The sequence below is a fragment of the Fundulus heteroclitus genome, chromosome 1 (assembly GCF_011125445.2).
Source record: "Fundulus heteroclitus isolate FHET01 chromosome 1, MU-UCD_Fhet_4.1, whole genome shotgun sequence".
In the NCBI taxonomy this organism is placed as follows: domain Eukaryota; kingdom Metazoa; phylum Chordata; class Actinopteri; order Cyprinodontiformes; family Fundulidae; genus Fundulus; species Fundulus heteroclitus.
This window is the reverse complement of record NC_046361.1, coordinates 36,116,008-36,132,439: the sequence shown is the minus strand read 5'-3', so window position 1 is coordinate 36,132,439 and position 16,432 is coordinate 36,116,008. Positions and strand designations below refer to the sequence as shown.

Here is a 16,432-nt window from a genome sequence, read left to right as displayed (position 1 = left end):
GAACCGTCGTCCGTAAGGAAGCACTCAACATTTGGTGTGGATCTGATAATGCGTCAGCAGTGGTCTCAAAATCCAATGCAATCCAATTCAACCTCCAAACAACTGACCTGTTTATAGGCTGAAAAAGATCATTCACATCCAGTTTAGGGCAAATCGCATCATGCATGTGTGATTTAGAGCCGACCGTATGCAAGATGCGAGATATCGAAACTTTCCACACAACCTCAGCCAACAGCCACTGCTCAGAGAAAGATTCAACTTCTCTTGTTCTGTGTCATCAGACTCAGCTTGAAACGTATAGGACCCCACCAACGAAACACGTTAGTGGCTGTTCTGAGTGGGTGGAGCTAGAGTGACATCAGCGAATGTCCCTGTGAATGTGTTGAGTGCTGGTCTGTGATTACGCACAGAGGGTTTAGTATAGAAGTTTGATGCAGCAAAAAGCTGTTGATAACGTCTCATCTCCATGCCTTATGACTAGTGTTGCGCCAATGCTATTTTTTGGCCCCTATACGATACCCGATACCTGGCTGTGCAGTTTTGGCCGATATCGATTCCATACGATACCATCTGTTTGAAATTGATGTGTGTGTATATATGAAGAACAGCATACTACTTGGATGTAAAATAATTGCCATCATGGCTTTGTCAAACTGGTACCTTTGTAAAGCATGAAAAAGACTGATACAAGGTGAATCCAGTAGAACTAGTGAGTGCCGGGAGAGAGAAGGCTGCGTTCAAGTGACATACAAACATCAAAATGGTATCGTGCCCTATTTGTTGGTACTCGCCGATACCGATACCACCATTTTAGTGCGGTATCGGGGCCCCGGCCGATACTGGTATCAGTATCGGTGCAACACTAGTTACGACTACACCAAGTCATTTACAAGCCTGTAAGTCGAAAGCTGTTGGAGGAGTTTGCCCAGATACAATGTGTGTGAAAGACACAAAAGGATCCAAAATGGCCGATACCCTCCAGGCGACTATTTTGTAGGTCTTGAGACGCTTCACATGTCTACCAAATTACATAATCCTCCTCTAAAGCATGGCTTGATGATGTAAGTTTTATTGCTTCTAGGGGGGACTATGCAGGTTTTTTTTGTTGCCACGCCCACAAAATCGTGGCAGAAATATATTTTAGAAGTTAGATTAATATCCATCATGTTCAGTTTGGTGCAGATCAGCTGATCTAGCAGGAAATTGGAGACAAACGTGTGGCCATGGCATGACGCAGCCATTCTCTCTGGCATAAAGTCTCTGTCTGCAGTCCAAGAAACACCAAACTGTCCTCTGTCACTGGGCACCGTTTCATGTTGATTAGGTCTGGTGGGTCAAATATGGACCTTCTAAAGTAAAACATTAGACTTCTTGGTCTTAGGGGGCGGGGCTTAGGTGATGTTAGCAGTTGACTACTTTTTGTTGATGTGGATAAATTACAGGAGGTTTTGGGTCTCTGTGACTTTCTTTGTAGGCGCTGTAACAATTTTGACTTTCATGGCGAGAAGTCAAACTTTAGTCTGGCCCCGTTCCTTAGACATGCATGAAAAGTCAGGAATTTATTAACTGTAGATCCCTCATGCCCTGTGAGTAAACTCACCAAATTTCACGCTGACGGAGAAAACGTCTGGAAGGAGTTTGATCAAAGGAAGAGACTAGAAACAGTTAAAAGCGGGTCAGTTTTACATATTCAATCAAAGATGGCCGACTTCCTGTTTGTTGTAGAGCAGAAGAGTTGCGTGAAGGTCTTGGGAAGATCTGCTAGTTTACCAGTTCCCTACTTCTACGATAAAGGTAGATGAGAAGGGTGTTTTGACTATTTCAAGGAGGCGTTATGGAGCTGTTTCTATTGCAACTTTTGTGAAACCGTTAAAATACTTACATGTCCTGCATGACTGGTGCATGCGCAAAATTTGGTGAGTTTTTGTGCATGTTTAGCCCTTTCAAAAAGCCAATCCATTTGTCGGGGAGAAGAAGAAACAATCAAATTACATTAGACCGTCGCAGTGCTTTGCTGCTTGGGCCTAAAAATGCTAAAAATGTACCTTTGACTGAAGAACTTATCAGCAGGACCATAGTTCTCAAATTTAACTCATTGATTATGTTCCATACAAATCAAACAAAGCAATTATACATCTATCTCACACTGTTTTTATATCCACGGAATAAAGATGTATGAAGAACGACAATGACTTTGAGAAAAAAAGGGGAAAAGTCAGTGATTGTACCCAGATTTATGCTGATCTCTGCCCCATATTCCCACACATCCCTGTCCAAGCATTTAAATCAATGCATCTGGTCCGATTTGCATAGCCTAGTTACAGGTTATCCCCAGGCTGGTACTGAGGCTCTGTGGAGGTGAAGTAATCCTCCAGGAAGCCCTGCAGGTATTCAAAGGTGGGCCTCTCCTCAGGCTCCTTCCTCCAGCAGTTTAGCATCAGCTCGTGGAGAGAAGCCGGGCATTCTGCTGGACACGGCATCCTGTAACCACGCTCCACCTGATCCAAAACCTCCCTGTTCACCATACCTGGGAAGCAAAAAAAAAAAAACAATAAATCGCACTTTTACAGTTAGATTATTGTGCACAGTGGAAAAATAAAGTACAACTGTTTCTCTGCCAGACATTTACATATCAGGAAGTAGTGTTGCACCGATGCCATTTTTTGGCCCCGATACCCGATACCTGGTTGTGCAGTATTGGCCGATACCGATACCATCTGTTTGAAACTGATGTGTGTGTATATATGAAGAACTGCCTACTACTTGGATGTAAAATAATTGCTTTGTCAAACTGCTACCTTTGTAAAGCAGGAAAAAGACTGATACAAGGTGAATCCAGTAGAACTAGTGAGTGCCGGGAGAGAGAAGGCTGCGTTCACGTGACATACAAACATCAAAATGGTATCGGTGCCCTATTTGTTGGTACTCGCCGATACCGATACCACCATTTTAGTGCGGTATCCGGCCGATACTGGTATCGGTATCGGTGCAACACTATCAGGAAGTAATAAAATGTTCTGGGGTCTCATTTATAAAGCTTGCGTATACAAAAAACGGGGATTACATCTCGTCTAAGTCACCTTTCACGCAAATGCAGTGATCTATGAAAAAACAGACTTGACATCAGAATGGGCGGTCCCCATTACCTGTCAATTTAACTCCATAACAAACTTTAATCCCAGATCAACTTTATCATAAGTATTCAAAACCGTGGTGTAATTCATGCTTGGCTGGTGAGCCACACAACTACACTTCAATCAAAGTGCGCTCAGCATTTCAGAAGGGCTTTCTGCCATCACATTCCTCTCCCTGATGTTCACCAGGGTGATGTGCACCACAGATTAGCACAGACGTTGTAACAAGGTGTCACTGCTTGCTGTAAACATTTAAATATTGTGGTGACACTGGTGCGTAATGCTGCACGGTGGTTGCAGCACCGCAGGAAGCCATTGCGAAGGCGGAGGATTAGGAGGGAGTGTGTTTTCAGGGATCAAAGTTTTCCTGGCCCGTGATTGGTTAATTCGCTGATTTAGACTCCCTACAGCAGGGGTCACCAACATGGAGCCTGCGGGCACCAAGCAGCCCCCGAGGACCACAGGAGCCTGCTCTAGGAAAAGCCCAATCCACCAGTGAGCTGCATCTAAAACTTTATTTTATTCTGCTACTCTTCCTGTTTATTCACACTTGCATTTATGTAGATTTAGAAATGACAATATATAGCAAAGCATGAAACATTTGGTTATTTTACTTTAAGTTAAGGCAAATTCTCACTCTTCTAGTTCAAAGGTCAGTACTGGTAGCCCTTCCTATGACACAACACCAGTGAAGTAGCTCTCTGTTTCAGAAAGGTTGGCGACCTCTGCCCTAGAACCCTCATCCTTCCTGGCCTCCTACACAGAATGAGGATCCTGACGCACAGCCTCCACCAAGATAAGAGGGATTTCAACACGGAGCACGACTCTGTGAGGACATCATGCAACGTTTAAGATAGTAATAAGATTCCCTTATTCCCTTTTTAACAATTATTTTCAATGTGGACAACTTATGTGCTTTTGCCTCTGATGATCACGTTTAAAAAAAAGGCCTTTATGGGACATCCCCCCCCCCCCACTGTTTCTTCGCTCTTTTCTCCGTGGTCGCCATTGTTGACAGTGAAATAACGATGCTCAGCTGGCTCATTTTGCACATTTAGCCGTTAATGAGATGCTTTGAGATCGTTTGCATTGACCATTCATGGTTGAATCTGGGCGTAAAGAGGGCAGAACATGAGGCGGAAGCTGCTATGCCGATGTGATCTATAAAGGGAAATGACTTGCTGGTGTGTGTGTGTGCATGATTTTATAATTTATAATAACAGCATTTTCAGGTTTTAGACGTATGCAAAGTTTAGTATTGATCCTACGCACTGCTTTATAAATGAGACCCCTGCACTTTACAAGGTGAGACATTTTTAATGTCACATGTACAAATAAAATGAACAACAGATTTAAAACTGGCAATATGTATAAAACAAAGCTAAAGCCAAAGTGGAAAAGCTGTGTGCAAAAAGAAAAAAGTAGATGATCTGAATACATGGCCATCAGTGAAAGAGCCTCTATAAAACAAATGTTCTGGTAGTTTGCTCTTTTGAAGCATGCAGTTTTAGCACAATGCTAAGAAGGAAATAAATCTGCAAAAGATCAGAGAGAAGCCATAGTTGCTGGCCATCAATCTTAGAAATTATGTTAGAGCCATATCCCAACAAATTTACCTCATGGCCAGATTGCACAATGCTCAGAGAAACTGCAAAGAGAGAGCTCTATCTCAATATCCTCATATAGCATAAACAAGTTGAAGTTCACGACCAAGCATTTACAAAAAATGCTGCACATAACCTTGTTAAGAAATGTGCCAGGAAATAGCCTCTTATCTCTAAAACAAATATACCAGCACGGCTTATGTTTGCAGAGATATGAACAAACCACAACTGCATTGTCATGTTGGCCAAAACCCAAGCCTGGCATATCAGCACAAAGAACTACAAAAAAAAAAAAAAAGTCAACCAAGGTGGTAGAGGTGAGACGATCTCTGCTCGTTATGGAGCGACCCGACCTGAGCACCTTGTAGCCACTGAGTTGACGATGAACTCCTCCGTGTACCAAAGTATGCTGGAGCCAAGCGTGAGGATACCTGACCGCCTGCAGCAGCCTGGACCAAACTGGCATATAAATAGGCTAACGATCCAAATTACAGCAGCAAATCCACAGCAGGACGGCCGAAGAAGAAAATAATGAAGGCGTTGCAATGGCCCAGTCCAAGTCCAACCCTCAACCTGGTTGACATGACGTAGCGGGACCCTAACAGAGCTCGGAGAGCAAGCCCAATCAACTCAATTAGTGACAGAAACTTCTGCTAATGGAAGCTCTACAAGCTAGAGAATGATAGGGTGCATTTACTTTTGCAGCTTTTCCAATTTGGCCTCCATTTTGTTTGGTACAGATACGACGGCGTTACATTTTAGAATCTGGCAAAGAACAGAGCATTTCTACAAAGACATGAACGATGCTGCGCTTCGTCGTACGGTTACTGCATGCCACACATCAGCAGAACACTCCCAGGGAAGAATAGAGAAGGATTTAAACGGGATGAAGAAAAAAAAGAGCCTTGCCTGGATAGGGCACACGGCCTTTGGTGGCCAGCTCCGTCAGCAGGACCCCGAAGGACCAGACGTCAGATTTGATGGTGAATCGGCCGTAGAGCGCCGCCTCCGGAGCCGTCCACTTGATGGGAAACTTGGCGCCTGCAGGCGAACAGGTTGATCAGCATGTCAGAAAACCAAACACTGATATGAAGCTGCTTTAGCAAATCTTATCTACAATTACCTGGAATCAATATTTTTAGAGATGAACAGTCTTACTATTGAAATGAGGATGGTAAGGGGTTGAAGACTCGCAATAACAGAAACGTCTCCATGTTTGCTACAGATATCTAAAACGTCTTTTTGACAGGTCAGAACAGTTGTCCCTGATTTTTAAGGAATACTTTCCCAGCAAAGCATTGCATTAGTAAATAACATGGGACAAAAGCAAAGTGAGTGGTTAGTTTTAAGTAAAGAAAGTTTTCAGTGAAGATGGTTTCCTTCTTGTTCCTCTTTGACATTTTGTCACTTCTGAGGCTCAGGATGTTTCTGTGTGACGCAAAAGCACTTGCTGAAGTGAGCGTGCATGTTTTAAAGGGAAACCACTTGCATCACCTCCCACAGTCCGCAGCTTTCAGCGTAACTGCAGGAAGCAATCAGAAAATGACATCGACTACAGTTTCGTTCTGACCGAGCGAATGCTGACTATATCTATGGCTTCGTCGCTTCGCTTAAAGGGATCTAAAACATCTTTCTGATTAATTCAAACAGAGTCGGGTCATGCGACAGGCACATTATAAATGTATTTTAACTAGTGTTGCACCGATACCGATACCAGTATCGGCGAGTACCAACAAATAGGCACCGATACCATTTTAATGTTTGTATGTCACTTGAATGCAGCCTTCTCTCTCCCGACTACTATTATACATGTTATATAAGTTCATGAAAGTTGCACTATTTTGGCATTTGAGAGCCAAAACTCAGGGTTTAAAAGAGATTATTCAATTATTAATGTAATTTTACTGTCTTACTGTTTTGGCCTTTGAGAGCCAAAAGTTTATTCAACTATTGTCACCCATTCCAGGTAGGCAATAAAAAGTTACTACTACCCTAAGTAGTATGCAGTTCTTCATATATACACACACACACATCAATTTCAAACAGATGGTATTGGTATCGGCCAATACTGCACAGCCAGGTATCGGGTATCGGTGCCAAAAAATGGCATCGGTGCAACACTAATTTTAACGGCACGATTTTAAAATGGAGGCTACTCAGGTGTTAATCATAAACTAAAGGTAATAAAGATCATGAGATATGTGAAAGAAAAATGTTTTCCTTCTACTTTCTGATGCTTATCTCAGGACTGGGAAGCAGTAAAAATGCTATAAAAATAGCATTGAATGTTTATTCTTGAAGCCTTTCTGTCATAGGTAGTCACTGATTATTTCAATTAGCACCCAAGTTGACGTCACACTCGCAATAGCTGTAAAGAAGGCTTTAACTAATATTTTAAAACAATATGTAGACATTTTAAACATGTTTTAATAATTTTTCGCATTGTTGACATTCCTAAAAGAGCAGTCTGAGTGTACCGCGTACATGTGATTGAGTGTATTATAGTGTTGCGTATGTTGCATTCATGGAAAAAACTAAATGGCCGATCAAACTTAAAATCATACGGTTCGGGTCAACAGACGGTTTCTAACCCAAAATAGGTTTCTCATTCTGTCACTCTGGGTGAGGCCAGCCGTTATTTAATGGAAGCCTTGCATCAGGCGTTTATGTCTGCCACCTATCATCTCCTTTCAGTAACCAGTTCTGCCTGGCACGTAGACGGCCGAGATAAATCGCCTGCTTCGCCTCTTAGGTGTATGAATCACTGCAGAGGCTGTGCCTACACGTTTTATGGTTTTAATATTCAGATTTCAACGTGATTGTAATCTTCAAACCTACAGAGCTGTGAAAAGGTATTTACCCCCTTACAGATTTCTTCTTTTTGTTGTTGTCTTGTCACATTTATAAATGTTGGATCATCACACACATTTAATATCAGACAGAGATAATCAGAGTAAATACAATAAACAGTTCACAAATGACAATGATGACTTTTTTTTTTTTTTGGAGAAAAGTGCTTTTCAAACCACTCAGAAATTATGTGAAAAAGTAATCAACCCCCCCTGTCAAATCACACTTTCACCACGATCAACAGATTTTGTGGAAAGCTAAGCTCAATTTCACAAGCTAACCCCACTAGGTCAACTCCCAGACCTGCAGATTCAAGAAATCACTTAAACCACATAAATGGAACCCATCTAACATCTTGAAGCAGGCTAAAAGCTCTCAAAAAGCTACACATGGTGCAAACGTATGAGAAACTAAGATCTGTGCGTCTGGAGAGGGTATTAAGCCCATTTCTGAGGCGTTCAGGTCCCAATCGACCACAGTGAGAGCATCTACAAATGGAGAAACCTTGGAACAGTGGTGAACCTTCACGTGAGTGGCCAGCCAGCCAAAATCACCGCATAGAGCATCAACGCCTCATCCATGAGCCCACGCAAGACCCAAGAACATCGCCTAAAGCACCGCAGGCCTGTCTTAACTCAGTTACGGTCAATGTTCACCCATGAGAGAGAGCCAAGGCCAAAACCACTGCTGAGCAAAAAGAACAAAAAATATTTGGTGGACTGATGAGACTGAAGTTGAACCTTTTTGGAGGTTTCATACCAATTGTAAAACTAAAGGAGCATTTGAGAAAAAGGACATCAGCAAAATTCTGCACTCTGCTAGAAAAATTACCTTCAGTGAACGACCCAAACATAGCAGCAGGTCCAGCTTTAAACCGCTCATAGAAAACAAAACCCCAGTGGTGGAGCGGCCGAGCCACAGCCTGGACTTAAATCTGATCAAGATGCTGTAGAATGACCTGAAACAAGCTGTTCATAACAGAAAACCCTGCAGTGTTGCTGAATTAAACAATTCTGCAAAGAAGGCTGGACCAAAATTCTTCCACAGCAACGTGAAAGACTCATCCCCAGTGATCACAAAAGCATGATGGCCGCCAGTCATTGGGTTCAGCGGACTGTCACTACTCACCTTGCCTGGCCGTGTATTCGTTATCCTCAATGAGGCGAGCCAGACCAAAATCAGCTACTTTGCACACCAGATTATCCCCCACCAGGATGTTAGCAGCTCGCAGGTCTCTATGCACATAGTTCATCCTCTCCACATAGGCCATCCCTGAAGCGATCTAACGAAAGGCGGAAACATTTAGCATTTATTTTACACAAAAACCAAAAAGGCAAAAACAGGCATAAAATCTCAAGATAGTGGCAAAAATATATATATATTTGTGCTGACCTGTGAGGCAAAGTCCACCAGCTGTGGAAGGCGGAGCACTGCACCAAACTCTCCTTTCAGACACTCCAGTAAGCTGCCTGTTAGCAGAGACACACGCTTCATTAGGTCAACGTGAAGCCGGCCGAGTTTGTTGAATGCTGCCGACTAATGAATTTCGGCGTGAGAGGACTTTGTCCCAAACCTTGGCCCATGAACTCCGTTACGATGTAGATGGGCTCCTCAGACACCACGGCGTACAGCTGCACAAGCTTCTCGTGTCTCAGTTTCTTCATGACCTGAGCTTCCTGCAGGAAAGCCTCGGGGGACATGGTGCCGGGCTTCAGCGTCTTGATCGCCACCCGCGTCGTACCGTTCCACGTTCCTGGTCGAACAAAGCAGATCCGGCATCGGTGACAGTAACAACTCAGAGGATTTCCTTCATACTCTCAGTCACGAGCGAGACCTTCCATCATGGAGTCAAAGCGATTACGAGAAGAAATTTGCTCTTATAAGCTTCCACAATAAGTACAGAATTATTTAAAATGGCTTTTATTCTGTATAAAAACTGCAAACTCAAGTTAAGACACATTTTCTAGTTATAGATCTCCATCATTTTCAAGACTTTCCTCATTTATCACACAATTTCTGTTTAGTTTTACATTGTCTCAGAAATGAAATCCGACATATACACAAAGCGGACTGACTGCATTAAGCTCAGTTATCCAAATTTGCTGAATCACTGACATTTAAGCCTTTATGTAAATTTGTGGCAGGTTTTTATTTTTCTAACTTTATTTTTATCTGTCTGCTAGGTTAAGTCAAGTCTGGTTTATTTGTATCACATATTTCAGCTGCGAGGCGGTTCAAATGGCTTTACATCGTGAAAACATAAAAATACTAATCATAAACACATATTATGGGTCGAAAGCAACTCTAAAACAGGCAGGTTTTCAGTCTTTAAAGGAACTCTGTGGATTAATAAAGCGAATTAACTAAAGCATCCACTTCCAGTTTAAATTCAAGGAGTATTTAGTAAACTCCACACATATATGTGTATATGTACATATGTTAATCTCCCAAAGAACCATTTAGCATGTAGAAAGCATTTACTTTCTTTGGTGACTCTAAGATGTCACTTTTTGATGCAGCTTTCCAACACTGAGCTCTGGAGATTTTGTTTTCCCTCTCTTCCTGTCCTCCTGTTAGGATAAACAGATCCTCGCCCAGTCATGTTTGTCACTATTTGACTGAGTTTAGCTTCTAATTATTGCTCTGATTGCATGTTTAGGCGAGTTGCTGTTTCCTTGGAGCGATCCACACACTTCTATCTTCACTTAATTGCATGTTATCTTGTCATACCATGGAAAAAAAGAAACCAGTCAATTAGAAATCCGATATTTTAACATCCGTTTTATAGGAACTGCTCAGGGAGCCATTAACTGGCCACCAGTTGTTTTTTAAAAAGCAATTATTTCTTGACGTGGTTTGGACTAAATGTACTCAAATGAATGGTTTATTTATGCTAATGTGGTTATGATGAAATAAACATAAAAGTATTTGTAATTGCTTGTAACATACCATTAATTGTGGACAGCTGCTGCAGTCTGTAAAAATCTAATAATCTATTATTTCTTACAAGCAGTCAGAGTTCTTGATCCAAGCCTGTCTGACTTCAAACCAATAATAATAATAATAATAATAATAATAATAATAATAATAATAATAATAATAATAATAATAATAATAATAATAATAATTATTATTATTATTAATTATTAATAATAATAATAATAATAATAATAATTATTATTATTATTATTATTCATGAAGGGCTTTTAAAGATTTTCTTTAAACATTTCAACTTATTTTAGAACCCAGTCTTTGTAACTGATCATTTGTTTAATTATGTTAAGTCTGACTATTGAATCATTTATGGAGGAAAAGGCATGAACCTGTGTTGCTGCTACATGTAAAAACAACTTGGTAAGTAACCAATTTTAAGAGAAGGTCTTTTATTTTGTCGCTTTGCCATCTTGTACTTGTGATTTTTTTATTTTTCCTGACTTTCAGAAAAATGTAAAATTTCTCCAGATTCTGGAAGTTTTATCCTGGCCGTTTATCACTTTGTTCCCCGCCTTGAGGACGTTTTGTTAGAGAAACATCCCTACAAACGAACTGCTTGCATACACATTTTGCAATGTGTGTACATTTTTAAATAAATTCTATCGGGCAAAACATCCCACAAAATGTATTGGTTTAAAACTCTTTAAAAAAAACTTTTAAGGGGATAACAAGCCAGCATTTCAGCACTGAAAGGCTATTGCAGAGTTTACGGCAGAACATTTGTGGAGGAAACGGATGAGTGTGACTTACCCATCCAGACCTCTCCGAAGCAGCCCTGCCCCATCTTGACCTCCAGGCGTAGGGACTCTCTTGGGATCTCCCAGGCATCCCTGGATAAGCCCTGAGTCTGAGGCTTCAGCGTGGGACAGATGTCCGTCAGAATGTGACACAGCCCGTCTGCGTGCTCTGAGGAGGAGGAGGAGGACACAGGGTTTTCGCCTCAGCAGGTGGGGGGGGGGAGTTGTCCGTCTAAGTGGATAAGAGTGGGAGCTCTTCTCCCTGGACTCACTGCGGTAATGGTTGACGAGCTGCTGCAGGCTGCCGAACGGCGTGCGGGACGTGATGTAGAAGCCCCCGCTGTCCAGCTTCCTGATCTTGTAGTGTTTCACATTGAGCCCTCTGGTGTTGTCATAGTCCAACACTGACAGACAGTAGGCACCTGGGAGAGAAAGCAAAAGAGAAAAAAAAACACCACCATAAGGACTTATTTATATTTTACAATGTGCAATGTGTTCCTCTCACCAGGAGAGGGCGCAGTTGTAACGCATGTGACTACAGCTGAAACAGCCCAAGGCCACTTCCCCCTTCCTCTGTGTTTGAACTGGGTGATGTGGCTTGTGGTTGTACAGTTTTTAGCTTCAGCTCCACATTGACCTAAATTCTGTGTTTTTTTCCCCCCCCTCATCCAACCAGTTCTCCCTCACCGATTCTAATCAACCTCCTCCCTGTTTTCTCTCCCCAAAACCTGGATCAGCTGATTAAAAGAAAGATTATAAAGAAGCTTGGTGTCCCTTTTAGGACCCACATGGTTTACCTGTGACCTTACATGTCCGCACCTCGCTCGGTGCCTATATACACACACACACACACACACACACACAGGAGCAGAACAAACACAGATGCAGCAGCTGCGTATGAGAGACCCTGTTACTCGACGCGGGCGTCACATCCAACCTTTTCCCCGGGCACCTGACGGGGTGTCTTCTGCACAAACGCTTTTACAAGAGGCGCAGCAGGGTGTGCAGTGAACAGCAGGGGAACACGTCTCATTGCTCCAGGCCTGCTTTATTTCCCCTTCTGTGTCTTTTTCGGTGAGACACGGCGCAGAGTTCAAACCGAGCTTCGCGTCGACGTCTGAACATTTTATAAGCACACAGTCCTCCACGTTTACCGACAACGCCAGTAAAAGCTGCATGCAAAGCTGCAAAATACACTTATCTTTCCTTGCAGTTGCATTGTATGCTAGTGGACAAATAAAAGAAATCCTCCAGTTAACTTGAGATTATTTATTCAGTCCAGAGAATTGCATTATAGGATTTTTTTTTAAAACCTTTTGTACAACCGCAGTTTGCCAACAGGAGGGGAATTAATCTTCTTCTATGATGTCTGAGAAGGTCGGAGGACACAGAAAGGAAACTTTCAGCTTTCCCCTGTGCACAATCCCTCCGTCATGTTCTCAGTTTCTCACACAGGTTTTCTAAAGCTGTTCTGAGGACTGAGATGATGATGGAAGGTTGTTTTTGTGACTTGTGAGCCATTTCTCTCTTGATTTGGCCGCATGTTTTATGACTGAAATGCAATAACGATGACTCTTCTTTATATTTCTGGTAGAAAGCACTGGAATTTATTTTATTTATTTTAGATCTCTTGCAATTGAAATGATTTCTGGATGAGATGAACTTTAAAAAGCTTTTGGAAGTTAAAGGGAAACAAGACCACAGCAGCACACATCCTCCACCCGATCGAGAATACAGTGCTTCTTCATATGTTTATCTTTCTTTTTACATGCAAAACGTGAGTGCCGTTGCCACCTTTTTGCTGCAGTTCTCACTGAAAGCTTAGGAGATTTTATTCTTATTTCGTCCTCTTCGCTGTGCATGGCATATCCAGCCCTGTTGGTCATGATTTCAGTTCTTTTAAACTTTTCAATAACTTCTGACAGCGGATGCTTGTCTTACGTTTGTTCTCATGTCTTTCCACATTTGGGTGCCCAAAGGAAATGGGCCTCTATATCATGACATATTTACACATATCGGTACAGACGTTCTAATAAAGGAACTAGCAATCTTGGAAAAAACAACAGAATTTATTTTTTTTTGCTAACCTTTGATTAAAACGTTCCTTTATTTCAGTGAATAAAGAAACTGAAGTTGAAAAGTTAGCTGTTTCTAAAGTTTTTAGAGTGAAATTTTGCAACCGCAATACCGCAATAAAAGATGAATTTATTCCAAGGCCTTTTACACCTCTTCACCAGGCTAAAAGCAGGAAAGATGCTGTATGTTCACTAAACCTGGTTCTGTGAAACAGTAAAAGTGTTTACACATTCTTCTTTATGTTTTGCTAGGAAGGGAAACTATCATCCTCACTGGCTCTTTATTTTTAATCACCAAAAACTGCTATTTGTCAAAACAAAGGGGAACATTAATTAAAGACTTATAAGGAGTTAAAATTTGTAAATATGTAAAAGCACATATAATGCATTCTGGTTTTCATATAGCGCTTCTGACCAGACATGGTGTAAAGGTATATCAATGTTATATTTTCATAAACATTTCCCTTTATACAATTCCTACAGTTTAAATTCCTTTTAATTGCTGACGGTACATTTAGATTTTTGTTTTTGCCACAGTCTTAAGATAAAAAACGTAACTTAGGTGTATGTAGGGGTAAAATGTTCACGATCTACAAGCACTAAAAAAATATATAATTTAAGTTAGGTAACAGGAATCTCAGGAGATTTAATTCCCGGGTTTATTTTGTAGTCCTTTAATTCTGTTCTCGTAACTCAACAGATTGAATGGGAGACTGACACACTGACCTTTGGTTGTCTCACTCTCTCTCACCACGAAAGTCCCTCTTCTGTTGTCCAAAGCTAGCAGCATCCTCTCTGAATCACGGCGTGTGATTTTGGCAAAGAACCATCTTGGAAAAAAAAAAAAGACAAACACAGAAACCCAGAAAGTCAGGGAGCAGATCAGTGGGGAGGGATATGAGTCTTAGGGAGATATAATTAGCCAAAAATAAGTGGTTTTTTTTTCCTCAAACAAAGCTTGAGAGTAGATGTTTCCAACTGGCTGCTGTCGCACAAGTCTTACACAGTGAAATTATTTTGTTACTCACATAGATAGGAAGATAAACACATTATTTGATTCTACCCACTGCGGCTCAGAGGGTAGATTAGTCGTCTCGCACATGTCAGTCTGCCCTTGGGCAAGGCACTTAACCCCAGGTTGCCTACCGATCTGTGAAGCGGTGTGTGTGTGCGCCTTAGTGGGTGAAATTTGTTGAATGTGGCTCTAGTGTAAAGCGCTTTGAGTGATCAGTCTGACAATAAAAAGCAATATATACATTCAATGCATTTATTGTTTACTAAAAGTACTTTATAAGATACTTTTTCACATTTTATTTTGTTAGTTTGTAATTTTTTTTGCTCAGTTGTTCTCGAAGGATCATTACTTTGTTTCTTAACATAAAGTAAAAAAAAAAAAAAAGAGTGAAGGGAATTCTGCTACTACTAAAGGTGACTCTTTATTCAGTAACGGGTAATCTAATTAATAAATTTTTCATCAATCAAAGGAATAAAGGAGTCATGGTGAACCAAACAGAGGCAAAATCGAACCGGTGTTCACACAAAAGCATCGGCAGAGGGAGCACACTTAAATCGGCGAGACAGAGAGACACGGCCGTCGTGAACTCAAATAATTTAAAGGTTGCATTTATCAGCGGAATAACGGGCATTATTTTTCTCTCAAGGAAATGAAAGGCAGGTATCCATAGGTGGAAAGTAATTTATTACATGGAACAACGTGATTTTTGTAGACTAGACGCCAACATCATGGGAGTGAACGTTTACTGACGATCGACGGTTAAAAACCCGTTCCTTCTGTGGATCCTTTCTTGTGACAGACAGGGACCCGTATTGTCCCGGGTGGCTTCACACCAAACAGAGCCAGAGTGGGATCTGACTCAAGGTTTGAAAAGGTGTGAATTATAATTATTTTTCAATATGTAGTAATAAAAGGACAAGTCCAAAATATATTTGCCCGTGAGGCCGGTTGCTGTACAGAGACTGGTCCAACTGTGTTGGAAACAGAAAACGCCCTCCTCCGTCAAATTTAATGGGCGACACAATGAGAAATTTAAAACCAGCAAAAAATAAATATTTGTTGAGGGAGAAATCTGATATTTTTTACTCATCATGGTAACCTTTCAGAAATTATTTCAGCAAAAACATCTAAATGATTTATTTTGTACAAGTTGTCCTCTGACGTCTGTTCAAGTATCAAGAATCTTTGCTGTCATTATGTGTCACCATAAATAAATATTTGATGAGGCCGACACCAGCTCAGAATACACATAACTACACATAACATGTAGACACAACAAGACATAACCCTTACATATTTTTACTGTATTTTTTACAGTTGATTGCAGTGGCAAGCAACACTCCCTGACGGGTTTAGGCGTGCCAATAATCCTTAGCAGCTAATAGACTCATTCCGAATCCAAGTCAGACAGCAGTCGGCAACACAGTGCAATAATTTTAGTTGCAGAATTGTGCCATTTGCATGGATTCCTAAACAGACAGTCCCCGGGAGTGTGCGAATACACAGTTCTAAGTGAGAGACGGTGCAAATGATTCTCATCTGATCATCTGATCAGATGAACATTTTGACCAATCTGTATAATCTGACCCAATCTGTATAATATGATTGAACTTGACTTTTGTAAAGTGCCTTGAGATGACATGTTTCATGAATTGGTGCTATATAAATAAAATTGAATTGAATTGAATTGAATTGATACCCGTGTAACCAGTCCTGTCTTTGTAACATGTAACAGATTATGAACTGGGCTGGTGGTTGATTCATTGTCAGCAGGGGGCGACTGCCCTCACAGCTTTGGGAATTAACCAGTTTTTAAGTCTGTTAGTCTTCAATTTAAAGGAGCAATAAGCAAAATGTCATTTTAGATAGAAAGAACTAAAAACTTGTTTTGTCAAGAACTAAATGCATCTTTTTAAATGGCCTATGGTTAAAAGTCACACATTATCTCTGTGTGTTGTTCTCCAATCTCTTGTTTACATTGCTGGGCCGGGTACGTACCCAGCTATGTGCACGTACAGCTGTC

General features: G+C 41.2%; 1 protein-coding gene across 5 annotated transcripts in view; it reads right to left on the bottom strand.

Annotated features, from left to right (window-relative positions):
* Positions 1-804: 804 nt before the first annotated feature.
* Positions 805-16,432, bottom strand: part of src (v-src avian sarcoma (Schmidt-Ruppin A-2) viral oncogene homolog) — a 52,121-nt gene continuing 36,493 nt past the window's right edge. For all 5 annotated transcript variants that reach the window (XM_012853280.3, XM_036141874.1, XM_036141872.1 and 2 more), the window contains 8 exons: positions 14,121-14,224; positions 11,592-11,741; positions 11,333-11,488; positions 9,162-9,341; positions 8,981-9,057; positions 8,717-8,870; positions 5,648-5,779; positions 805-2,527 (listed from right to left, as the gene is read on the bottom strand). In XM_012853280.3, coding sequence (XP_012708734.1) covers positions 2,319-2,527; positions 5,648-5,779; positions 8,717-8,870; positions 8,981-9,057; positions 9,162-9,341; positions 11,333-11,488; positions 11,592-11,741; positions 14,121-14,224 — 1,162 coding nt within the window. In that variant the 3' untranslated portion in view covers positions 805-2,318. The remainder of the gene's footprint in view (positions 2,528-5,647; positions 5,780-8,716; positions 8,871-8,980; positions 9,058-9,161; positions 9,342-11,332; positions 11,489-11,591; positions 11,742-14,120; positions 14,225-16,432) is intronic.